Here is a 26,260-nt window from a genome sequence, read left to right as displayed (position 1 = left end):
AAATATAACACTGTACAGGAAAAACGATTCTTTATGCCGATGTTTCATTCTTAAGTTTTTAGTGTATCAGAATACAAAACGTTATGAATCATTGTTAGTGTATAAACAATTATTTTTCATATATCGTTAATAAATACAGGCTATTGACGTTTTATACATTACGTGGAGGACTTATATTATTTTTAAAAAATCTGAAATACCGTGAACCGGAAGTCGCTGACGAAACAGTGATGACATCTTTCCATTGATTTGTACAAGTCGATACCAGTCGAGTCGTTGCTGTAGTTTGTTTATACCGTAGCCAACGTCCGCTAAAATACAGGTTTAAAAAATGCATTTTAAAGTCCGCGCTGCTGCAAAAGAGGATTGTAAGGACATATCTAGAATGATTATGGTGAGTTTGCTAAACAACATCGCTACTACAACGTTGGACACTCAACTTGTCACATGTTGCAAAGTGATTTTGCTTCAACGTTGTTCACTCAACCTGTCACATAGTGATTTTGCTGCACTCACTGCTTTATTACATTGTAGCAATCGCAAGACAAATAGCCTATCATTCATAATAGCTGCATTTACATTGCAGTATAATTGCCTGTGTCCAAGTTGTGTTAGGCTACTACAATTTGCTGAGTGCAGTCATTTTGCAGTTCAAGTGCAGATGTATTTTTACATTCTGCAAGTTATGTAAGGATGGAAACAGAATGCTGGTTAGAAACCTGGGGTGCATTGTTTGATTAAAGGTTTGTTACGTTGCGTAACGGCTTGTCCTGTGTAATCATTCGTCCAAAACGTTTTGCAATGGAAACCGTTATCTCCAAACGGAAAACGTTTGGATTCATTTTTACTCTGCTGCTACTCACTGTTTGTTATCTATGCATAGTCACTTTACCCCTACCTACATGTACAAATGCCACGACTAACCTGTACCCCCGCACATTGACTCGGTATATAGCCTCCAGGTAATCAAATGAATACCTGTCCTATTTGCATTGTCCCCCCCCCCCCTCTTTTTACGCTGCTGCTACTCTGTTTATCATATATGCAGTGTCACTTTAACTATACATTCATGTACATACTACCTCAATTGGCCCGACAAACCAGTGCTCCAGCATTTGGCTAACCGGACTATCTGCATTGTGTCCCGCCACCCACCAACCCCTCTTTACGCTACTGCTACTCTCTGTTCATCATATATGCATAGTCACTTCAACCATATCTACATGTACATACTACCTCAATCAGCCTGACTAACCGGTGTCTGTATGTAGCCTCGCTACTTTTATAGCCTCGCTACTGTATATAGCCTGTCATTTTACAGTTGTTTTATTTCTTTACCTACCTATTGTTCACCTAACACCTTTTTTGCACTATTGGTTAGAGCCTGTAAGTAAGCATTTCACTGTACTACACTTGTTGTATTTGGCCCATGTGACAAATAAACTTTGATTTGACATTGACTCGGTACCCCCAGTATATAGTCTCCACATTGACTCGGTACCGGTACCCCCTGTATATAGTCTCCACATTGACTCGGTACCGGTACCCCCTGTATATAGTCTCCTCATTGACTCGGTACCGGTACCCCCTGTATATAGTCTCCACATTGACTCGGTACCGGTACCCCCTGTATATAGTCTCCACATTGACTTGGTACCGGTACCCCCTGTATATAGCCTCCACATTGACTTGGTACTGGTACCCCCTGTATATAGCCTCCAAATTGACTCTGTACCGGTACCCCCTGTATATAGCCTCCACATTGACTCTGTACCGGTACCCCCTGTATATAGCCTCCACATTGACTTGGTACTGGTACCCCCTGTATATAGCCTCCACATTGACTCTGTACCGGTACCCCCTGTATATAGCCTCCACATTGACTCTGTACCGGTACCCCCTGTATATAGCCTCCACATTGACTCGGTACCCCCTGTATATAGCCTCCACATTGACTCGGTACCCCCTGTATATAGCCTCCACATTGACTCGGTACCCCCTGTATATAGCCTCCACATTGACTTGGTACCGGTACCCCCTGTATATAGCCTCCACATTGACTTGGTACCGGTACCCCCTGTATATAGCCTCCACATTGACTTGGTACAGGTACCCCCTGTATATAGCCTCCACATTGACTTGGTACAGGTACCCCCTGTATATAGCCTCCACATTGACTTGGTACCGGTACCCCCTGTATATAGCCTCCACATTGACTCTGTACCGGTACCCCCTGTATATAGCCTCCACATTGACTCTGTACCGGTACCCCCTGTATATAGCCTCCACATTGACTCGGTACCCCCTGTATATAGCCTCCACATTGACTTGGTACCGGTACCCCCTGTATATAGCCTCCACATTGACTTGGTACAGGTACCCCCTGTATATAGCCTCCACATTGACTTGGTACCAGTACCCCCTGTATTAGACCGCATTTTGCATTGGAGGCATACATGTCTACTGTATAGCCTTACCTATAGTGTGCACCAATAAAATGGGGTATCAGCCTACTCAGTGACACCCAAAGATTACAACTCTGTATATTTTACAATAAAATGAGCGTCATAGCTCTTATTGCAGCTTTTTGAATGTGGCAAGTGAGGACCCATAAGGGTCATTTTGAGGGTTCATGAAAAAATTTCACCACCCTTCCCCATTGTTAAACATATTTTCACATGACTCCTCTTGTAGGGTGAACATTTTTTTGCACCCCTCATTGAATTAACTCAAAAATAATGATTATGACCACAAACAACAATAACTGTAGAGACCCATTATTTATAAGAGTGAATATCGACTATCACTTCAGCATGCTTTTGTGGCACAGTCGATGCCACGCAGGGCTACAGGCCAGAAGGTTGAGAGTTCGCTGACCACCACAGACGAGACGCTGCCTGCCTGTTTTATTACACTACAATCAGAGCCAGCTGCAGAGAGCAAGGGGGCACCTGGACGGTACATTGGCTGTTGGTGAGAAGGGCATGGGGGTTGGGAAATGGGCCGGAGAGGTGATGAACCAGGCCAGGGAGATGATAACTCAAGGGCCGATGAACCATCTGTAGATTGGCCCTCAGGGCTCTGCTCCATCTCTGGACTGTCCAAAACACCATCCCCTTCCAACACCTACAAGCAGATGGCGAAAACATTAGAATACAATACAAGCAATCTTAAATCCTCTCCATGGGCTCCTTTGACTTAAAATGCTTAATCAAAATAACTTATTTCATAAACATCTCAATCTAATTAACACATGGTTATTTGTAGTGGCCTTTCAAGTGTCTGTTTTCAGATGTTTTAACTAGCTCTGCTAATCATTATGACAATACAGGGATCTAATATTTCCCTCTCACAATTTCTCCCATCCAGTCTGCTAAACTGTAATATGTAATTATACAGTAAAATACTTCAGTTGAAAAACTCACTCAATACTTCCCCTCAGTCTTCGCAAGGAATGATACGTTGAGTTTCAATTTCCAGGTAGAATAAAACAGCGTTGAACAACGAAGCATATTACAAGGAGCCACTCGTTTTGTGACGAAAAAGGAAATTGCAACACTGCACTACGTCGACTTTGGACAAACACACTGCTATGGCCCAATAGTCATTGCATAGGCTATAAACCTAAATGTAGGCCTACAAAGTCTTACATTGGGGAAGGGCACGATTATTTGAAAAGACGTTAGTATTTAATTACTTAGGAGAGTATATCATTTTTAGAAAAATATATAGGCCTATTTTAAGAGGCTCCATGTGAAGTGGGGTGTTTCTAATCAATGCAAAATGGAATTAAAATGATGGAATTAAGTTGGCTAAATGAGAAGGAGTAGGCTACACGATCATACCTAATACTAATACTTACCTGAATACTGACCTGAGATCTAGACCGCCTTGTGCCCGGTGTGTTGATGCTCAGGAGGAGACCTGTGCGTAATCCTCTCTGCCAACTCCTGCAGGACAATGGAAACACCAACAACAAGCACTCACATTCCAAGTATTCTGAAGAGCAAGTTTCCACCCACTTTCTAGTTGTTATAAAGTTACTAAACCCATCCCCCAACCCAAATCTTTACCCTAAACCGGGTCTGTAATCTATTCCCAACTCTACCCCCCTGAACCTTTACCCTAAACCGGGTCTGTAATCTATTCCCAACTCTACCCCCTGAACCTTTACCCTAAACCGGGTCTATAATCTATTCCCAACTCTACCCCCTGAACCTTTACCCTAAACCGGGTCTGTAATCTATTCCCAACTCTACCCCCTGAACCTTTACCCTAAACCGGGTCTGTAATCTATTCCCAACTCTACCCCCTGTACCTTTACCCTAAGCCAGGTTTGTTTTCTCTACTCAACCCAACCCCCTTCCTAAATTATATATTTTTATTTTTATTCTTTGCATTATATTATCCAATAAAGTTTGTTTGAATTCAAACCGAGTCGCGGAAAACCAAAGAGGAACTCCAACACCCCTCCCCTTGTCCCTTGCCAAACTTCACCTCACCCTATTGCTGGTGACCAGCATGCTGCTACACTGGTGCTGGTCACCAGCAAAATAAAAACATGAAGGCGGTGCTAACTACAACTAAGCATTTAGCCCACTAAGCTACCACTAACCTGCTGAGCTGTACAGACCCCACGGTCCGGCTTTAAGTAGCACACGTATAACCCAGCTAACGGAACATCTCGCCCATAGCTATGATTACTGCTTTCCCTGTACTGGATGAACTAAACCAAGCACTCGAATTTGAACGCTTCGTGCTGCTTATTCCCTCCAAGGTGGAAGAAAGAAAAGGGGTGATTCCAACGCCAGAATAGCCCAATAAATATATGTTAACAATATGTTCACCTGACTGGATGAGTTTAACATGCAGCATTTTTTTATATTCCTTAGACGAATTAGCACATGACATGTGTAGTTAGCATAACGTAGTATAAAACGTTTCCTAATTCCATACATCTGTTCAAATTGTTACAAACTCTGTTTTACATAAAGCATGAAGATATGTTAATAATATGACCACCCTACTTTGAGTGATAAATTACTGTAATGATGTATTCTGTGCAAATAGTCTGGGTAGCCATTTGATTAGGTGTTCAGGAGTTTTATGGCTTGGGGGTAGAAGCTGTTTAGAAGCCTCTTGGACTTGGTGCTCCGGTACCGCTTGCCGTGCGGTACCAGAGAGTCTATGACTAGGGTGGCTGGAGACATTTTTGAGGGCCTTCCTCTGACACCGACTAGTATAGATGTCCTGGATGGCAGGAAGCTTATATGTTTACTAATGTCATAACAATATGACCACCCTATCTTGAGATATTGGACAGAAAGTGTTGAATTTAAGATTCCAGACAGGTAATTTGGTGCATCAACGGAAGGGATTATCATTTACCTTTTCCGATGACTTGAAAATAAGATCTCAACCATAGTAAGTCCTATCCTGATGAAATATAGTGTGTTTCTGAGAAGCTCCTCTATATCATGGAATACACCAGAACCAAAGTTCTATTTTGACCTCCATCACCCTACTTACATGGGAAGTGGTCCGCTATTGGCCGTTGCTCTTGTCAGTCTATGAAAGACATAGTGTCATTGGATGTTCCTGAGACTCTGCCCCTACGAGGAGTTACCCCATAGTGAGACACCATCATAGAACCATGGTTACTTTAAGTAACCTTAAGTTTCTTCATGTAGGCCTACTGTCTTTTTACATTTCCACCCCCCACATGTGTCTGTTTCCCTTAGGAGTTGGCTGTGTATGAGAACATGGCAGACCAGGTGAAGACTTCTCATGAAGGTTATTTTACAACTTTTGCCAGTAATTTAAAGTTATATCTTTAAACTTGAACCTGAACTTAACCTGTCTCTGTTTCTCTGGCACCCCAGACTTGGAGCGTGATGGGTTCTCTCCAAACCCCTTCTATGAATGCCTGATCGCTGAAGTGCCAGATGAACACAAGACCAAAGATGGTAAAAAAAAATCTGCATTTCAATGCAGCTTAATGCGTGTACATGTGAAAATGTATTGTGCTTGTATGGAAGCTCAAATGTTCATATCAAATTTGATCAGATTGCAGTGCCTAATCATTAGTATTCATCCCCCTTGGATTTCTTTACATTTTATTACAAAGTGGGATTACAATTGATTTAATTGTCATTGACCTACACCAAATACTCTGTCAAATGTTAGTTTTTTCTTGAGTGAGGGACCTTACAGATAATTGTGTTTGTGGAAAGAAATGGGCTAGTCATTCAACAATCATGTTTGCACACAGAGTGAGTTCATACAAATGATGTCATTTGCTAAGCAATTGTTTACTCCTGAACTATTAATACTTTGTGCACCCTCCCCTGGCGAGGATAATGGCACTGAGCCTTTTTCTGTAATGTTTTATAAGATGGGAGAACACATTGAGATGGATGTTAGTCCATTCCTCCATACAGAATCTGTCCATATCCATGGAATCCTTCGTTCTGCACCCATTCAAACCATAGGTTTTCAATTGGATTCAAGTATGGAGACTGAGATGGCCATTGCAAAATGTAGATTTTTTTTAATGTGTGTTTGAGGTCATTGTCTTGCTGGAAGATCCACTTGCGGCCATGTTTCAGTCTCTGGGCAGAGGCAACCAGGTTTGTGGCTAAAATGACTTGGTAGTTGGTAGAGTTCATGATGCTGTTGACCATAAAGTCCCCAGGACCAGTGGAAGCAAAACAGCCCCATCATCATATTTTACAGTATGGTATTACTTTCTGTGCATGCATCATTCTTTCAAAACCAAACCCAGCACTGGTCTGCATGGCCAAATAGCTCTATTTTCATCTCATCTGCCCATAGCACCCAATTCCAATCCAAGTGCCAATGCCATTTACATTTTCTGGTTGCTCTCAAGAAAGGCTTTTTTATGTCAACCTTTCTAAGTAGCCTATTATCATGGAAGTGGTGTTGAATTGTAGATTTGTAGACCCCAAGATGCAACCAAGTTCTGAAATTCTCCAACTGTGGCCTTTGGACTTTTCTTTGCCTCCTGAAGCATCTTCCTCACTGTGCGTGGGGACAAGATACACTTGGATCCTCTACCAGGCAGGTTAAATGTCTTGCCCGAATGATGGTAAGATCTATATGTGTTTTTTCAGTAGTTTTGTACCCATTGCCTGATTTTATGAAAGTCAACAACCATTTGTTTCTTTCCCCATGGTGATGATGACAGGGATTGTACAATCTAATTTTATACCCCAGAGGGGACATGAAAAAATGCTATAGTATACTTTGGTCTAAATACTGTAGTATTACTATATTTATACACTATAGTATTCACTTGTGTTTTTGTGGACTTAACTGTAGTATATTATAGTAACGCCTGCCGATTAGAGTTAGCAAAAATTGCATAACTACCAGACTAAGCCGGTTACTGTTTTAATGAGGGGAACACCTCAACATAAGACACACAGGTTCGTGACAGGCTACCTATTGAGTTGGATCAACCCTTCTGAGAAATGCAACGGACCAGACAACACCTTAGCAAAAATATAAACAATGTATTACAATTGTAACATCTAAACGTTAGACAGGTTCTAGGCCAAATAAAGGGAAACCGTATAGAGGCAGATATGAAGAACAAACCGCATTTAAAGCTTAGAGGATTAGGTTTGCTTGTTTGACACAAATAACACATTAACAAGAGTACACCAAAATGACTTTTTTGAACTGTTACTTCCACTGGATATACAACAGTGGTTTCAGAGATTCAAGTTCACAAGATCCCCAAAAACAGAGAGAAACAATACTGTACTTCTGATGGTAGAAAATAACAGTTAACTTAATTTACGTAAATCGATATTTTAGAAATAGAAATGACTACTTAAAGACAGTCACCTTTATTGGAGGGTGCTGCCAATAAACTGCCTGGACCTCAAACCAGCAAAACCTCTTCCAACAAATGAGCTGAAAACAAAAGGATAACATTGCAGTGGCTTTCCATAAGGAACATCTTAAAAATGTGTTACACATGAATAAACTCACTGATGGTCAAACTCAACACACCATTTTAGAACTATCGACCACACCCTTAACATTTATTCAAGACCGGCATGGTCACCAAATGGTTGCTCACAGAAACAAACCGATGCTGCCGTACAGTCTATACACAAAAAGGACCTTCCCGTTTACAAAGCTCTCCCCTGAACATGATCACGGGGTGCTTTTATACAGTTCTTGCATGTCCTCCCTTAATAAGGGTGCCCAGGGAAACACTGACCAAAAATTTGGTTCCTAGCCTGTCACACAATATTCTTTAGTTAAATGATTGTAACTGATTGAGGGTTATGGTGATGCCCATCTACTATGGGACTCCAGTTAAAGAGCAGGTGGAGGCAGTGATGCAGTTAATCTTAAAAGTCTTCATAGATTCAGGTAATGGAGACGATACAGTACAGGGAATGAGTGACAGTTGTTGACATGAGATCAAGACTCTTGAATTGAGTCTTGGTTGGCGTAAAATTTATCTTAAAGGAGACGCAAGTTGCAAATAATAATGGGCAATAACAGCAATGAACATACATAATGAATAATCTTTTAATGGCAATAATCAATGACTATATGCAAATGCAATAAGCATATAAATGGGTAAAGCTATGGACATATATATACAGTATATCACAAAAGTGAGTACACCCCTCACATTTTTGTAAATATATGAGTATATCTTTTCATGGGACAACACTGAAGAAATGACACTTTGCTACAATGTAAAGTAGTGTGTGTGTACAGCTTGTATAACAGTGTAAATTGGCTGTCCCCTCAAAATAACTCAACACACGGCCATTAATGTCTAAACCGCTGGCAACAAAAGTGAGTACACCCCTAAGTGAAAATGTCCAAATTTTGGGCCCAAAGTGTCAATATTTTGTGTGGCCACCATCATTTTCCAGAACTGCCTTAACCCTCTTGGGCATGGAGTTCACCAGAGCTTCACAGGTTGCCATTGGAGTCCTCTTCCACTCCTCCATGATGACATCAAGGAGCTGGTGGATGTTAGAGACCTGTACTCCTCCACCTTCCGTTTGAGGATGCCCCACAGATGCTCAATAGGGTTTAGGTCTGGAGACATGCTTGGCCAGTCCATCACCTTTACCCTCAGCTTCTTTAGCAAGGCAGTGGTCGTCTTGGAGGTGTGTTTGGGGTCGTTATCATGTTGGAATACTGCCCCGCGGCCCAGTCTCCGAAGGGAGGGGATCATGCTCTGCTTCAGTATGTCACAGTACATGTTGGCATTCATGGTTCCCTCAATGAACTGTAGCTCCCCAGTGCCGGTAGCACTCATGCAGCCCCAGAACATGACACTCCCACCACCATGCTTGACTGTAGGCAAGACACACTTGTCTTTGTACTCCTCACCTGGTTGCCACCACACACGCTTGACACCATCTGAACCAAATAGTTTATCTTGGTCTCATCAGACCACAGGACATGGTTCCAGTAATCCATGTCCTTAGTCTGCTTGTCTTCAGCAAACTGTTTGCAGGCTTTCTTGTGCATCATCTTTAGAAGAGGCTTCCTTCTGGGACGACAGCCATGCAGACCAATTTGATGCAGTGTACGGCGTATGGTCTGAGCACTGACAGGCTGACCCCCCCACCCCTTCAACTTTGGCAGCACTCATACGTCTTTTTCCCAAAGACGACCTCTGGATATGACGCTGAGCACGTGCACTCAACTTCTTTGGTTGACCATGGCGAGGCCTGTTCTGAGTGGAACCTGTCCAGTTAAACCGCTGTATGGTCTTGACCACTGTGCTGCAGCTCAGTTTCAGGGTCTTGGCAATCTTCTTATAGCCCAAGCCATCTTTATGTAGAGCAACAAAAAAAAAATTCAGATCCCCAGAGAGTTCTTTGCCATGAGGTTCCATGTTGAACTTCCAGTGACCAGTCAGTATGAGGGAGTGTGAGAGCGATGACACCAAATTTAACACACCTGCTCACAACTGAGACCTTGTAACACTAATAAGTCACATGACACCTGGGAGGGAAATGGCTAGAGTTATTTTGAGGGGACAGCAAGCTGTACACTCACTACTTTACATTGTAGCAAAGTGTCCTTTCTTCAGTGTTGTCACATGAAAATATATACTCAAATATTAACAAAAATGTGAGGGGTGTACTCACTTTTGTGATATACTGTGTAATATATATATATATAGTAGCAGTTAATAATGAAGGGCCAGAAAGGGGGTGGAATAGCATGCAGCATGGTAGGCCGAAGCTATAGCAGACCAAATTATCAATGGCTGCATAGTATGGCAAGCAAACAAACAAAATAAAAACAGCAAGCATAGCCATAAAACAGGCCTAGTTAGCATAACAAAGGCAATGCACCAAAAGGGCAACAATTATTAACGTGTCAATACATCAACAATCATAAATATACTAGGTATTTGAAATGCTCCTCTTTGAGAATATGATATGGGACTTCAAGTCTTAAATATTTATGATTGAGTAGAGCAAGCCACTATCTGGGTATTTATACTGAACAAAAATATAAACACATGTAACAACTTGTAAGATTTTACTGAGTGTAAGTTCATATGGGGAAATCAGTCAATTTAAATAAATAAATATGACCCTAGTCTATGGATTTCACATGTCTGGGACTACAGATATGCATCTGTTGGTCACAGATGCCTCACAATGGGCCTCAGGATCTCGTCATGGTATTTCTGTGCATTCAAATTGCCATTAGTAAAATGCAATAACCCCACTGCCACCATGGGGCACTCTGTTCACAACGTTGATATCAGTAAACCCACACAACACCATACACGTGGTCTGCGGTAGTGAGGCCAGTTCGATGTACTGCCAAATTATGTAAAATGATGTTGGAGGTAGCTTATGGTAGAGAAATGAATATTCAATTCTCTGACAACAGCTCTGGTGGACATTCCTGCAGTCAGCATGCCAATTTGAGACATCTGTTGCATTGTTTTGCACTTTTGAGTGGCCTTTTACTGTCCCCAGCACCTGTGTAATCAGCTTCTTGATATGCCACACCTGTCAGGTGGATGGATTATCTTGGCAAAGGAGAAATGCTCACTAACTGGGATGTAAACAAATTTGTGCACAAAATTTGAGAGAAATAAGCTTTTTGTGCGTATGAAACATTTCTGGGGTCTTTTATTTCAGCTCATGAAACATGGGACCAACACTTTACATGTTGTGTTTAGATTTCTGTTCAGTGTATTATTCATTGTCAGGTAATTGTTGATAATTTCTGGACACGTTAATAATTTAATGTTTATTAATCTTTGTACAGGATTCCCTGCTCTGTGACTTGGATGCAGGGGAGGGCATTTGTGGCAGGTTTGCTCTCTATATAACTCTATGGTAAGGTATTTATATAGGATGGTTCGAGGGCGTCTCCTTTCGAAGGCAAGCAATGTGTTCCGGTGGCGACGGGAGTAGAACAGAGTTGAGTGTTGTGGGTTGTGGGTTGTTGTTTTTCTGTGTGGCGACTGCTCATGCTCTCAGAATGTTGACACTCGGAGAAGACACATTTCTGAGTTGAGCAGGACTATTATGAGATGGAGTTAAATTGAGATGCCACCGGGCTGCAAGCAAAGTCGTGAGAAGAGGAATATTGGGACAGGGACTATCGAGAATTTTCCAGAACATGTGTGGTCATTATACATTTCAGGATAGTCAGCAAGATGAGTGCACTCTGTGGGTCTGGGTCATCAGACACCATTAGACATGCACCTGTCTGGGGAGTGGACATGACTGGTTATTCCTGTGACAGTGTTGTGGCCTAATATGTACTGTTGCTATGGTTATACCTCTTGGGTCATTTCCAGAACATGGGTGTTCCTTTCAGAGGAGATAGCAGGATGACATGTCTGGTTATTTTTGTAAAGTACTATGGACTGTTGCTATGGTCCTACATCCATGCACCTGTCTTAGTCGAGAACAAGTCTGTATTTTTGAACTATTGCTGTGACTTTACAGTTTCCATGCAATACGATAACTGTGGCTAAATGCCAGAGGGGAGGAGTCATTAAGAGGAGTTACTATGTGTGACGTCAGGAGGAAAAATGTGTAAGGAGTCTGTGCCAAGACTGGAAAGGGAGTTGTTTTCATGAACCAACTCCGCTTTTATTATGTCGTAATAAAAGTCTGTTTGAACTCACAGGCTCCGTTATTTGAGAAATATGATTGGCTGAATATTTCCACGATAGGACACCGAAAGGTGGATTTCTGATGTATTTCAAGGCCTACCTTCAAACTCAGTGCCTCTTTTTGCTTGACATCATGGGAAAATCAAAAGAAATCAGCCAAGACCTTTTGTTGTTGACCTCAACAAGTCTGGTTCATCCTTGGGAGCAATTTCCAAATGCCTGAAGGTACCACGTTCATCTGTACAAACAATAGTATGCAAGTATAAACACCATAGGATCACGCAGTCGTCATACCGCTCAGGAAGGAGACGCAGTCTGTCTCCTAGAGATGAACGTACTTTGGTGCGAAAAGTGCAAATCAATCCCAGAACAACAGCAAAAAAAACGTGTGAAGATGCTGGAGGAAACAGGTACAAAAGCATCTATATCCACAGTAAAACGGGTCCTATATCGACATAACCTGAAAGGCCGCTCAGCAAGGAAGAAGCCAATGCTCCAAAACCGCCATAAAAAAGACAGACCACGGTTTACAACTGCATATGGGGACAAAGATTGTACTTTTTTGGAGAAATGTCCTCTGATCTGATGAAACAAAAAGGGAACTGGCCATAATGACCATCATTATGTTTGGAGGAAAAAGGGGAGGCTTGCAAGCCGAAGAACACCATCCCAACCGTGAAGCACGTGGGTGGCAGCGTCATGTTGTGGGGGTGCTTTGCTGCAGGAGAGACTGGTGCACTTCACAAAATGCATGGCATCAGAGGAAGGAAAATTATGTGGATATTTTGAAGCAATATCTCAAGACATCATTGGAATAGACAAGCCACGGTCTCTCCACTCTCTCCCCGTTTGCCATCCTCCTATTGTAGTGGCCCCTCATCTCTTGGGAAATTCCCCCCCTTTCCCTAATGTGGCCCAGCCTGCTCTAACATATCCCGTAAAGATCCATTCCTATATTTTGGCCACTCATCGGGATCTTTTATGTTTTTAGTCTGCTGGGAGTAGCAGCACCACCACGACTGTCATCAGGGACGGGGAGCGAGGAATCTGAGTCCAGGTCCAAGATAGTAGGGTCTCCACCAGCATTGTTTGGAGGTGTGGCTAGGCCTGGTGCTACCACCTGTTCTTGTCCACGCAGAGAGCTGTCGTCTCCACATCGGCTGATGGACAATGCTGCACGTTCACACATTTAGGCAGAGAATTTATTTGGTTTAGAGATTGTGCCTCTTTTCTCATTCGTTTAAAAAAAATGCTTCCTGATCGTTTTTGTCTCTTAGACATGGTAGCAAATCTTGTTTGAAATCTCTATAGCTTACTTTTAGCTAAATTTATATCCACTAGTAGTAGCTAGCTAACGTTAACAGGCAAGGTTAGGCTACTGCCTTAATCACATATCGTCTTAGTCACACACAAACATTAAAAAACAAAACAATAATTTGATTGGCAGATTCATTTTTATTAATGTTTCACAATTGGATAATCCCATATAAACACACATCACCATAGCTACCAAAGATAGTGGGAGTGAATTTTGGGAGAAGCGGGAATGGGGTGGTGGCGGGAACTGAAGCAACGGCTATGAGCTGATGGCTGGGGCACCGGCTGTGTAGTAGCCAATTGCCAAAATGCCACCCCAAATTCAAGCGGCCGCCTAATCTTGCCTAATGGGAGAGCCGGCCCTGAGTATACTACAGTCATGTCCGCAAAAACACTACAGTGAATACTACCGTAAAGTCAGCAAAAATAAATAATAAAGACATGTACACAAAAAACACTATAGTGAATACTAGTGCTGAGCGATTTAAAAAATACGTTGTTGGTTCAAATACTTAAATTCCATTTAGTTTGTATTTTTTTGTGAGCCCAACGCTTCTCGAGAGACATGAAATCAAATCTAGAACCTTGTGGGACTAGCTGGGCTAATGGGAGTTTTCATTTAAGCAAATATTCAAACCTAGTTCGGTGTAGAAACGTAACTACAATGATCATAATCCACTGCGTCAGTTTTTTCTGTTTCGGGCAGAGACCGATCAGAGAGGAAGTCAAAGTGAGAGGTTTCACTCTCGCCAAAATCTGTCAAAAATAAACCCTTGTTTCTATGGGATTATTTTGTCGCCTGCCTTCCCACCTTTGGGACAATGACTCCTATTGTTAGGGCGGAGGCATGAGCATCTCATCGTTATACAGATCTCTGGATGGATACATTTTTACGCCTGTTACGTTAGATACATGCAAACTGCATAGATCACATGAGAGAGGAATGTACACAACAGAACCACGAGGGAGACAGAGACAGTTTGTCAAAGTATAACCTATCTACTAGAGGTTGACCGATTTTATGATTTTTCAACGCCGATACCGACACCGATTGGAGGACCAAAAAAAAGCCGATACCGGTTAATCGGCCGATTACATATACATTATGTAATACATTAAAAAAATGTGTATATATATATATATATATATGATGCCTCTAGCACTGCGATGCAGTGCCTTAGACCGCTGCCTGTGTTATTTCTTACATTATTAGCCCAGAACAATTTTTGTGTTATTACATGCAGCCGGAAATAACTTTTGGATATCAGAGCGGTGGTAACGCACGAGCATTACGACCAGGAATACGACTTTACCGAATTGGATACTTTGTTAGTTCCTCCCAGGGCAATTGAACTTATCCCAGAGGCTTCTAGTCCGACTCAGGAGGCGTGCACACCATCCACTGCTTCCGAGTATATTACTTACTTCAGTCTCTAGACAATAAAGTAGACGAGCTCAGGGCGAGGATCTTCTTCCAGAGAGAGATCAGGGACTGTAACATACTCACGGAATCATGGCTCTCTCCGGATACACTTTCCCTGTTCAAACAGCCAGCTGGGTTCTCAGTACATTGAGCAGACAGAAATAAAGAATTCTCCGGGAATAAGAAAGGCGGTGGTTTATGTTTCATGATTAACTACTCATGGTGTGATTGTGATAATGTACAGAAATACGTACAAGTCCTTTTGTTCATCCGACCTAGAATCCCTCACAAACCACTCTCGACCGAGATAATTATCTTTGCTTATAGTCACAGCTGTGTATATTCCCCCTCAAGCCGATACCATAGATAGAACAATGAGACAGATATTTCACTGGGCGTATAAATAGGAAGCATCCACTTGGAGTTTCCACTCACGACCAAATATGGTAGTGAGAGGAAGCCCACTGGTGGGCAGTGGGAGAAGATGTAGCGAGAGGGATTTTGGCTAACATTCTGCACATTTTCTCATCAATGAAACATTTGCTCTCAATACAGCTATTTGTTCCCAAAACTATAGTCTGCAATGGACAGAGTGGACTAAGTTTTGTAGACAGTAGCCTTTGCAAAAGTTTAAAATTGCGCTGTGTAGAAGGAGTGCAAAGGCGAATTGAGTTACTGCACACGCGCACTTCACAGAGTAGGCTTTCCCTAACGGAAATATGCAGACGCATGCTAGAATGTGCCCATAGGATCTCGCTAGTGCATGCCTGGCTCTGCCCATCTCCTTGCTTGTTCAGCCCACTATGACTCATTTGAATACAAACAGTGTAGTTATTCCCTCTGTAAGGCAATCAAACAGCCAAAACGTCAGGACAGAGACAAAGTGGAGTCGCAATTCAACAGCTCAGACACGAGACGTATGTGTTAAGATCTACAGACAATCACGGATTACAAAAGGAAAACCAGCCACATCACGGACACCGACGTCTTGGTCCCGGACAAGATAAATACCTTAGTCACCCACTTTGTGGATAGCACAGTGCCACCAATGCGGCCCGCTCCCAAGAGTTGTGGGCTCTCGTTCTCCATGTCCGACGTGAGTAGGACATTTAAGCGTGTTAACCCTTGCAAGGTTATTGGCCTAGACGGCATCTCTAGCCACTTCCTCAAAGCATGTGCAGACCACCTGGCTGGAGTGTTTACAGATATATTGAATCTCTCCCTATCCCAGTCTGCTGTCCCCACTTGCTTCAAGATGCCACCATTGTTCCTGTACCCAAGACATACTCACTGAATCATGGCTCTCTCCGGATACACTGTCCCTGTTCAAACAGCCAGCTGGGTTCTCAGTACATTGCGCAGACAGAAATAAAGAAAAGAAAGAAAAAAGTAACTGAACTGAACAACTATTGCCCCATATCACTCACTTCTGTCTTTATTATGTGCTTTGAGAGGCTAGTTAACTTCTCTAGGGTAGGGGGCAGCATTTGTAATTTTGGATGAAAAGCATGCCCAAATTAAACTGCCTTCTACTTAGGCCCAGAAGATAGGATATGCATATAATTAGTAGATTTGGATAGAAAACACTCTAAAGTTTCCAAAACTAAAATAATGTCTGTGAGTATAACATAACTGATTTGGCAGGCGAAAACCTGAGAAAAATCCATTTGGGAAGTAGGATTTTATTTTTTCAATGCCATTACAGGATCCATTGACTTAGGACTCAAATTGCAGTTCCTATGCCTTCCACTAGATGGCAACAGTCTTTAGAAATGGTTTCAGGTATGTATTCTGAAAAATTAGGGAGTAAGAAAAGTCTGAATGAGTTTACCCTGCCGTGTCAGAGCTTTTTCATGCACGCGACCGAGAGTGCATTTCTTGTTTACCTTTTGTATTGACGACGTTATTGTCCGGTTGAAATGTTATCGATTATTTAGGCTAAAAACACCCTGTAAATTGAATATAAACATCGTTTGACATGTTTCTATGAGCTTTACGGATACAATTAGGATTTTTTTGTCTGCCTGTTGTGACTGTGTTTGAGCCTGTGGATTACTGAAGAAAACGTGCGAACAAAACGGAGGTTTACGGATATAAAGAGAGACTTTATCGAACAAAGAGAACATTTATTGAATAAATGAATGTCTTCTGAGTGCATACATATGAAGATCATCAAAGGTAAGTGATTAATTTGATCTATTTCTGACTTGTGTAACTCTTCTACTTGGCTGGTTACTGTTTGTAATGATTTGTCTGCTGGGCTATGTTCTCAAATAATCGTAAGGTATGCTTTCGCCATAAAGCATTTTTGAAATCTGACACCGTGGTTGGATTCACCAGAAGTACATTTTCAGTATTTCTGTATTTGAATTTGGCGCGCTAGCGTCCCACACACCCTAGAGCGGTTAAGGATCATATCACCTCTACCTTACCTGACACCTTAGACCCACCTTAATTTGCCTACCGCACCAAAAACAACAGACGATGCTATCACACTGCACACTGTCCTATCCTTATCTGGACAAGAAGGAATACATATGTTAGAATGCTGTTCATTGACTATAGCTCAGCCTTCAACACCATAGTGCCCTCCAAGCTCATCATTAAGATTGGGGCCCTGGGTCTGTGGAACTGGGTCCTGGACTTCCAGACGGGCCTCTCCCAGGTGGTAAAGGTAGGAAACAACACCTCCACTTTGCTGATCCTCAACACTGGGGCCCCACAAGGGTGCGTGCTCAGCCCCCTCCTGTACTCCCTGTTCACCCATGACTGCGTGGCAACGCAGGCCTATAACTCAATCATCAAGATTGCAGACGACATCACAGTAGTAGGTCTGATTACCAACAATGACGAGACAGCCTACAGGGAGGAGATGAGGGCCCTGGGGGAGTGCTGCCATGAAAATAACCTCAACCTCAATGTCAACAAAACAAAGGAGCTTATCGTGGACTTCAGGAAACTGCAGAGGGAACACGCCCCTATCCACATCAATGGGACCGCAGTGGAGAAGGTGAAAAGCTTAAAGTCCTCGGCGTACACATCACTAACAATCTGAAATGGTCTAGCCACACAGACAGTGTGGTAAAGAAGATGCAACAGCACCTCTTCAACCTCAGGATGCTGAACAAATTTGGCTTGGCCCCTAAGAATCTCACACATTTTTACAGATGCACAATTGACAGCATCCTGTCGCACTGTATCTCCACCTGGTACGGCAACTGCACCACCTGCAAGCGCAGGGCTCTCTAGAGCGTGATGCAGTCTGCCCAATGCATTATCGGGGGAAAACTTCCTGCCCTCATTTTGACAGCTACCTTTTTGAGATTTAATTTTAAACTTTTTAAACAAAAGCTCTTTCTCTGAGAAATTGTATTAGTATAATATAATTTCCCCATTTTCTTTGCATACAATATAGCTCAGAATTTGTATTATTTATCTTTTTTGCTCATCTTTATCAAGGGTGTCAATAATTTGAGGTGACTGCATATAACTAAGACATTTTAGTTATTTCGTTTTACAAGTAGTGTAAGTGAATGTTTTGCATGCATGAATGTGATAATGCAGGGTGTTGAAAGGTGCCAAAGCAAACAAACAAAAGGCCACCAAGAACCACAACACAATCTACAAAGGTGTCTGCATGGAGAGAGTCTCCCATGAATGTGGAAGAGGTCTATTTATCCTGGGAGACACATGGCCCAGGTGTTTCCCATGAAGCTGACGACCCTCCCAACTCCACCCACCGGCATCCTAATAAGGAAACAAGAACAGACAGAATACGGCAGACAGAGTGGGAGGGTCGTCACATTCCCCCCCATAAAACCGGGGACCAACAAGGACCCCGGAACATCATACCAGCCTCTGCGTCCCAAATTGACACAGCCTCTGCGTCCCAAATTGACACAGCCTCTGCGTCCCAAATTGACACAGCCTCTGCGTCCCAAATTGACACAGCCTCTGCGTCCCAAATTGACACAGCCTCTGCGTCCCAAATTGACACAGCCTCTGCGTCCCAAATTGACACAGCCTCTGCGTCCCAAATTGACACAGCCTCTGCGTCCCAAATTGACACAGCCTCTGCGTCCCAAATTGACACAGCCTCTGCGTCCCAAATTGACACAGCCTCTGCGTCCCAAATTGACACAGCCTCTGCGTCCCAAATTGACACAGCCTCTGCGTCCCAAATTGACACAGCCTCTGCGTCCCAAATTGACACAGCCTCTGCGTCCCAAATTGACACAGCCTCTGCGTCCCAAATTGACACAGCCTCTGCGTCCCAAATTGACACAGCCTCTGCGTCCCAAATTGACACAGCCTCTGCGTCCCAAATTGACACAGCCTCTGCGTCCCAAATTGACACAGCCTCTGCGTCCCAAATTGACACAGCCTCTGCGTCCCAAATTGACACAGCCTCTGCGTCCCAAATTGACACAGCCTCTGCGTCCCAAATTGACGAGGGGTTATGTGTTCACACCTCCACCAACCAACCTCCTCCCCAGACCTCAGCAACCTTTGTGCATAGGAAGCAATATTTAAGAGGAAAGAAGAACACGACCAGGAGGGAACAGACATTATGAGGGGTTATGTGTTCACACCTCCACCTGCACCAACCAACCTCCTCCCCAGACCTCAGCAACCTTTGTGCATAGGAAGCAATATTTAAGAGGAAAGAAGAACACGACCAGGAGGGAACAGACATTATGAGGGGTTATGTGTTCACACCTCCACCTGCACCAACCAACCTCCTCCCCAGACCTCAGCAACCTTTGTGCATAGGAAGCAATATTTAAGAGGAAAGAACACGACCAGGAGGAACAGACATTATGAGGGGTTATGTGTTCACACCTCCACCTGCACCAACCAACCTCCTCCCCAGACCTCAGCAACCTTTGTGCATAGGAAGCAATATTTAAGAGGGAAGAACACAAGACCAGGAGGGAACAGACAGGAAAGATAGAACATGACAACCCGAAACAATGGTCAGTCACGTAAACATTCAGAAACATGGCACAAAAGACCAACAGCTACAAACTCCAACGAAAAGAACATCAGGGTCCTTCTTAATTTTTACAACTCCCAACGATTCATAGTCACTTCCAACGATTCATAGTCACTGCCAACGAAACAGAATTTCACTAATTTCAATCATTTAACCTTGTAGTGTTCAGCGATCTTCAACGGCTGTTCTTTAGTACATAATTCTAACAGGTCCTCTGATGGAAAGCGAATGAACTTGTATACATGAGACACCATAGTCATAAGTAAATAATCTTGCTCAACCCCTCTGCTGAGCACATCAGACCACAACCAGAGAAATGACAATCACCCTGAGCACCACAGAAGAGAGATGAGATACGGAGCTTCCCCAAAACCTACAATAACTCAACCCTAGTCTTCGTGCAGATTTGCGGTGGGTATTTACGCACTGTAGCCCGCTGGCAAGGAAATAGAACTCCCCAGCATGCTGGCAAATTCCACCAAGCCACGGATGTGCCCCCGAGACAACTGCTCAGTCCACAGACACCACACAAAAATAACAAACATTTAACCATGCCCAACATGTCCAAAATTTAAACACGTCGCTAAGCCTATCAGGGGAAAAAGGCTATAGCTCCGGGTAGCAAGTTCCACTACCCTACACAAATCTCCTGAGGTACACAGCCGATTTACTCACCTCCTCAGACTGACTTCCCAACAGAAAGTAGAACAAGAGTTTCCAGGCTAGGCAGGGCCTGGAAACTAACCATTCTCTCTCCAACGCAGCACACAAACCAAACAACAAAGGCAACCAATACTGGGCCTATCAAACTCAATATGCAAACCAAACACATACCTCCACGGTCTCCCAAACCAATAGTTCAAAGATCCCGGATGAGCTCCCACTTGTCACGAACCGGCTCAAAGCCCATAACAAAGGGAGACAACGTGGAGATAAGGAGTAACAAAATATATATTTATTAACTAAAGCAACTAAGGAAAATATACAATGGTGTGTGTAATCAGTAATCAGTAGTGTAAGTGAATGTTTTGCATGCATGAATGTGATAATGCAAGGTGTTGAAAGGTGCCAAAGCAAACAAACAAAAGGCCACCAAGAACCACAACACAATCTACAAAGGTGTCTGCATGGAGAGAGTCTCCCATGAATGTGGAAGAGGTCTATTTATCCTGGGAGACACATGGCCCAGGTGTTTCCCATGAAGCTGACGACCCTCCCAACTCCACCCACCGGCATCCTAATAAGGAAACAAGAACAGACAGAATACGGCAGACAGAGTGGGAGGGTCGTCACAATTTGTAAACATTTTTATATTTCTTTTCACTTTGACATTATGGAGTATTTTGTGTAGATCCGTGACAGCCATTTAATGTCCCACCTGAAAGGCGGCACCCTACACATAGTAATGTCCCCAATCGTGCCCTGGGGCATTGGGGAAAGTTTTTTAGGCCAGAGGAAGGGGTGCCTCTTACTGGCCCTTCAGCACCACTTCCAACAGCATCTGGTCTCCCAAGTTCTAGAGTTTCATCAGAACGTTACAACAACATTAAGGTGATTACACATCATGTCTTGTTACTGTTGTCGAACCAATAAAGGCCCTGTTAGATGAACTACTGATCCATTCATAGCTGTTTGTCTGTTGGCAAGGTTAGAGATACTCACACACGGCGCTTTTTTTCCCCCAGAAAGTATTTATACCCATATTCCACATTTTGTTGTGTTACAGCCTGAATTCAAAATGGATTCAATTGTCGTTGTTTTCACCCATCTACAGAAAGTACCACAGGAATGTCGTCTAGGTAAGCAACTCCAGTTGAACCTGATAGGTGTAAGCAATAGGGTGAATGCACGTTGAAGTGAATCTCAGCTGTGTTAGAAGTCAATAGAACACTTTTGATTATAGTGATTGAGGAGTATCTTAGAACAGGTTAATATGCCCCACCAACATTAGACAACTATTCAGAATCATTGATGACCAACACAGACATGGTGGTGTAGTAGGAAGATCTGAATGCTGTGAACCAAGAGGTTGTGAGGTCAAATCCCAGCTGAGGACATGTTGAATAATAATTACTGTATAAATTAACATGCACAATGTCATCATGTACATTGGGGCAAAAATTATTTAGTCAGCCACCAATTATAAGTATTTGGTCAATAACAAAAGTTTATCTCAATACTTTGTTATATACCCTTTGTTGGCAATGACAGAGGTCAAACGTTTTCTGTCTTCAAGGTTTTCACACACTGTTGCTGGTATTTTGGCACATTCCTCCATGCAGATCTCTAGAGCAGTGATGTTTTGGGGCTGTTGCTGGGCAACAGACTTTCAACTCCCTCCAAAGATTTTCTATGGGGTTGAGATCTGGAGACTGGCTAGGCCACTCCAGGACCTTGAAATGCTTCTTACGAAGCCACTCCTTCGTTGCCCGGGCGGTGTGTTTGGGATCATTGTCATGCTGAAAGACCCAGCCACATTTCATCTTCAATGCCCTTGCTGTTGGAAGGAGGTTTTCACTCAAAATCTCACGATACATGGCCCCATTAATTCTTTCCTTTACACAGATCAGTCGTCCTGGTCCGTTTGCAGAAAAACAGCCCCAAAGCATGATGTTTCCACCCCCATGCTTCACAGTAGGTATGGTGTTCTTTGGATGCAACTCAGCATTCTTTGTCCTCCAAACACGACAAGTTGAGTTTTTACCAAGAAGTTCTATTTTGGTTTCATCTGACCATATGACATTCTCCGAATCTTCTTCTGCATCATCCAAATGCTCTCTAGCAAACTTCAGACGGGCCTGGACATGTACTGGCTTAAGCAGGGTGACACGTCTGTCACTGCAGGATTTGAGTCCCTGGCGGCGTAGTGTGTTACTGATGGTAGGCTTTGTTACTTTGGTCCCAGCTCTCTGCAGGTCATTCACTAGGTCCCCCCGTGTGGTTCTGGGATTTTTGCTCACCGTTCTTGTGATCATTTTGACCCCACGGGGTGTGATCTTGCGTGGAGCCCCAGACCGAGGGAGATTATCAGTGGTCTTGTATGTCTTCCATTTCCTAATAATTGCTCCCACAGTTGATTTCTTCAAACCAAGCTGCTTACCTTTTGCAGATTCAATCTTCCCAGCCTGGTGCAGGTCTACAATTTTGTTTCTGGTGTCCTTTGACAGCTCTTTGGTCTTGGCCATAGTGGAGTTTGAAGTGTGACTGTTTGAGGTTGTGGACAGGTGTCTTTTATACTGATAACAAGTTCAAACAGGTGCCATTAATACAGGTAACGAGTGGAGGACAGAGGAGCCTCTTAAAGAAGAAGTTACAGGTCTGTGAGAGCCAGAAATCTTGCTTGTTTGTAGGTGACCAAATACTTATTTTCCACCATCATTTGCAAATAAATTAATAAAAAATGTGATTTTCAGTTTTTTTTTTTCTCATTTTGTCTGTCATAGTTGAAGTGTACCTATGGTGAAAATTACAGGTCTCTCATCTTCTTAAGTGGGAGAACTTGCACAATTGGTGGCTGACTAAATATTTTTTGCCCCACTGTATGTCAAATACTGTGTATAAGTTTAGGCCTCCCGAGTGGCGCAACACATCGCATCACAGTACTGAGGTGCCACTACAGCTATGACTAGGAGCCCCATAGGGTGGCACACAATTGACCGTCCGGGTTTGGCTGGGGGGCTTTGCTCTAGCTTCCCTTTGTGGTGGGTCGGGCGAAGCTGACCTGGGTTGTCAGTTGAACAGTGTTTCCTCTGACACGTTAGAGTGGGTGACTTCCAGGTTAAGCGAGCAGTGTGTCAAGCAGCGCGGCTTGGTGGGACATGTTTTGGCGATGAGACAAGGTCGTAACTACCAATTGGGTATCTCAAAATTGGGGAGAAAATTGTGTAAAGAAAATGCATACTGTAAGTATGTTAAAAGCACTGTGTGTGAGTATACCAAACCTTGCCAACAGACAACAAGAGCTGTACATTTATCAGTAGTTCACCAATCAAGGAATTTATGGGCTTGGCAACAGTAACAAGGTGTGATGTGTCAGGTCCCAAACATTTGGGACCGTCAGGTGACGTCCTGACAACTGATACACATTAATGTTCTTGCACTGTCCCATAAAACGTGTCTAGAACATTCTGGAAACATTGTAACCGTGCTGTAGATATGTTCTGCTTGACTATTAAGGAAATGTTCTCCTAACTTTAACACCAAAACATTCTAAAACGGCTCTCAGAAGGTTTTTGCTAACATAGAAAGGAGAACATTCTCCTAACTAACGGAAAACTGGACGCTCAAACATTAAGGGAACATTACGGGTAGCATTACAAAAACGTTCTCTCTTCATAGAATTTTTAGTTGGGTATCAGCTGACACTGCTTGTTTGTTGTGTGAAGGGTACACCGTCGTTGGGTACGCCCTTTACTTCTACACCTACAGCACATGGAAAGGGCGGTCAGTGTACATGGAGGACCTCTATGTAATGCCTGACTTCAGAGGTAAATATGCACGTACACTTATTAGCCTACTGTACAACTATACTACAGTATCTGTACAACAGTGTCTGTTAAGTTCATATTTGAATCAGCCAAATGTTCTACCAGATGTATAGAAATAAATGGAAAATTGGAAGAAATAAATGCCACTTTGGGCTTTGCATTTGGTGTTTAAACACGGGAATGAGAGTACTGCTGTTAGGCTAGAAATGCTCCACCTTATGTCTGTTTGTTTATTTTTCTCCCTGTAGGAAAAGGCATCGGAACGGGACTGATGGCCAAAGTAGCTCAGGTCGGTTTCATGTTCCACTGTATGGCTGATCCCAACTGGAACTTCATTATTATGTATGATTGACACATGAATGACATTGTGTGATGAGAAGGTTAATTTATTGCCATTGAACCACATCCTCTGAATAGAAGTGATGCTGTGTTCTCTCTATGATTGATTAGTTGTGTATGGTTGCTTCTCTAGGTAGGGGTGGAGAAGCAGTGTGTGCGGCTGCAGTTATCTGTCCTAGAATGGAACAAACCATCACTAGATTTCTACATTGCCAAAGGTGCCGAGGACCTGACTGCCAAAGAAGGTTGGCACTTCTTACGGTTTCATGGACAAACCCTGGACACATTAGCTAAGGAAGCACCTAAAGATTAGAGCATTTTATAGGCCTGGGTCTAGTTTGGTTCCGCCCATAACATCACACAGTGGGCAGGTTCATTTTGCGTTGGTGGGTGGGTAGGGACTAATGGAAACTCCGCTCAGCCGGAGCTCTGGGCGATGCAAAACAAACTCTCCCAGTCATCTTTTATGTTTAATGTGCATTTAAATATAGTCAGACATTATTACATTTTTATACATATATATATATATATATAACATTTGGACACACCTACTCATTCAAGCGGTCATCAAGGCAAACAGTGAATACTTAAAATGTTTAACACTTTTTTGGTTACTACATAATGTGTTATTTCATAGTTTTGATGTCTTCACTATTCTGCAATGTAGAAAATAGTCAAAATAAAGAAAATTCCTGTAATGAGTGGTACTGTATGTGTATAAATATCATTTGTTTAGGTTGATGTGTCCTCAAGCTGTATTTAACCTACATCTATAAATCAAATGTAAATTCTTAACTTTAAGGTACAGCAGTAATTTTTGCTGGATGTGCAGGAAGTGGTGAAATAGCAGCAACATTGCACTTCCACATAGCCGGTTGAGCATGTCTGAACATTGTGAGCAAGCATATTAACTGATTGGCTGATTTCTTTTGATTTCCCATGATGACAAAGGGTCACTGTTTGAAGTTAGGCCTTGAAATACATCCACAAGTACACCTCCAATTGACTCAAAGTACGTCAATTAGCCTATCAGAAGCTTCTAAAGCCATGATATCATTTTCTGGAATTTTCCAAGCTGTTTAAAGTCAACTTAGTAAACTTCTGACACACTGGAATTGTGATACAGTGAATTATAAGTTAAATCATTTGTCTGTAAACAATTGTTGGAAATATTACTTGTCATGCACAGTAGATGTCCTAACCGACATGCCAAAACTATAGTTTGTTAACAAGAAATTTGTGGAGTGGTTGAAAAACAAGTTTTAATGAATTCAACTGTACATATCTCCCTGGCATATTACATCATTAATTCACCAGCATACAATACATGTTTGGGCTCACCTTGTGCTGTGCTCACTTGAACAGTAAGGTGGTCCTTCGTGGGAAAATGTTCTCATCAAAGTCTGTCATTCTCTGTATTTATGGTGCTTTCAAGACAACTGGGAACTCAAGATAAAACAAGGTTGAATCATGACATCAGTGATCCTCAGTTCAGAGCTCTAGAACGAGGCCCCAGTTCCCAACTTGGAATTCTG

At 42.7% G+C, this 26,260-nt stretch overlaps 1 protein-coding gene and 1 long non-coding RNA gene across 2 annotated transcripts; one reads left to right on the top strand and one right to left on the bottom strand.

Moving 5' to 3' along the window:
• Positions 1-222: 222 nt before the first annotated feature.
• Positions 223-25,419, top strand: sat2b (spermidine/spermine N1-acetyltransferase family member 2b). Its single transcript, XM_020457048.2, has 6 exons — positions 223-394; positions 5,742-5,793; positions 5,883-5,966; positions 24,285-24,386; positions 24,635-24,675; positions 24,859-25,419. The coding sequence occupies exons 1-6, from the start codon at positions 332-334 to the stop codon at positions 25,036-25,038; spliced, it is 522 nt and encodes a 173-aa protein (XP_020312637.1). The 5' UTR covers positions 223-331; the 3' UTR covers positions 25,039-25,419.
• Positions 2,762-3,554, bottom strand: LOC116356351 (uncharacterized). Its single transcript, XR_004204866.1, has 2 exons — positions 3,426-3,554; positions 2,762-3,126 (listed from the first exon to the last, which is right to left on the bottom strand). It is a non-coding gene; the product is annotated as an uncharacterized LOC116356351 (long non-coding RNA).
• Positions 25,420-26,260: the final 841 nt, after the last annotated feature.

Source organism: Oncorhynchus kisutch, linkage group LG22 (genome assembly GCF_002021735.2).
Source record: "Oncorhynchus kisutch isolate 150728-3 linkage group LG22, Okis_V2, whole genome shotgun sequence".
NCBI classification, from domain to species: Eukaryota; Metazoa; Chordata; class Actinopteri; order Salmoniformes; family Salmonidae; genus Oncorhynchus; species Oncorhynchus kisutch.
This window is presented reverse-complemented; position numbering and strand designations above follow the sequence as displayed.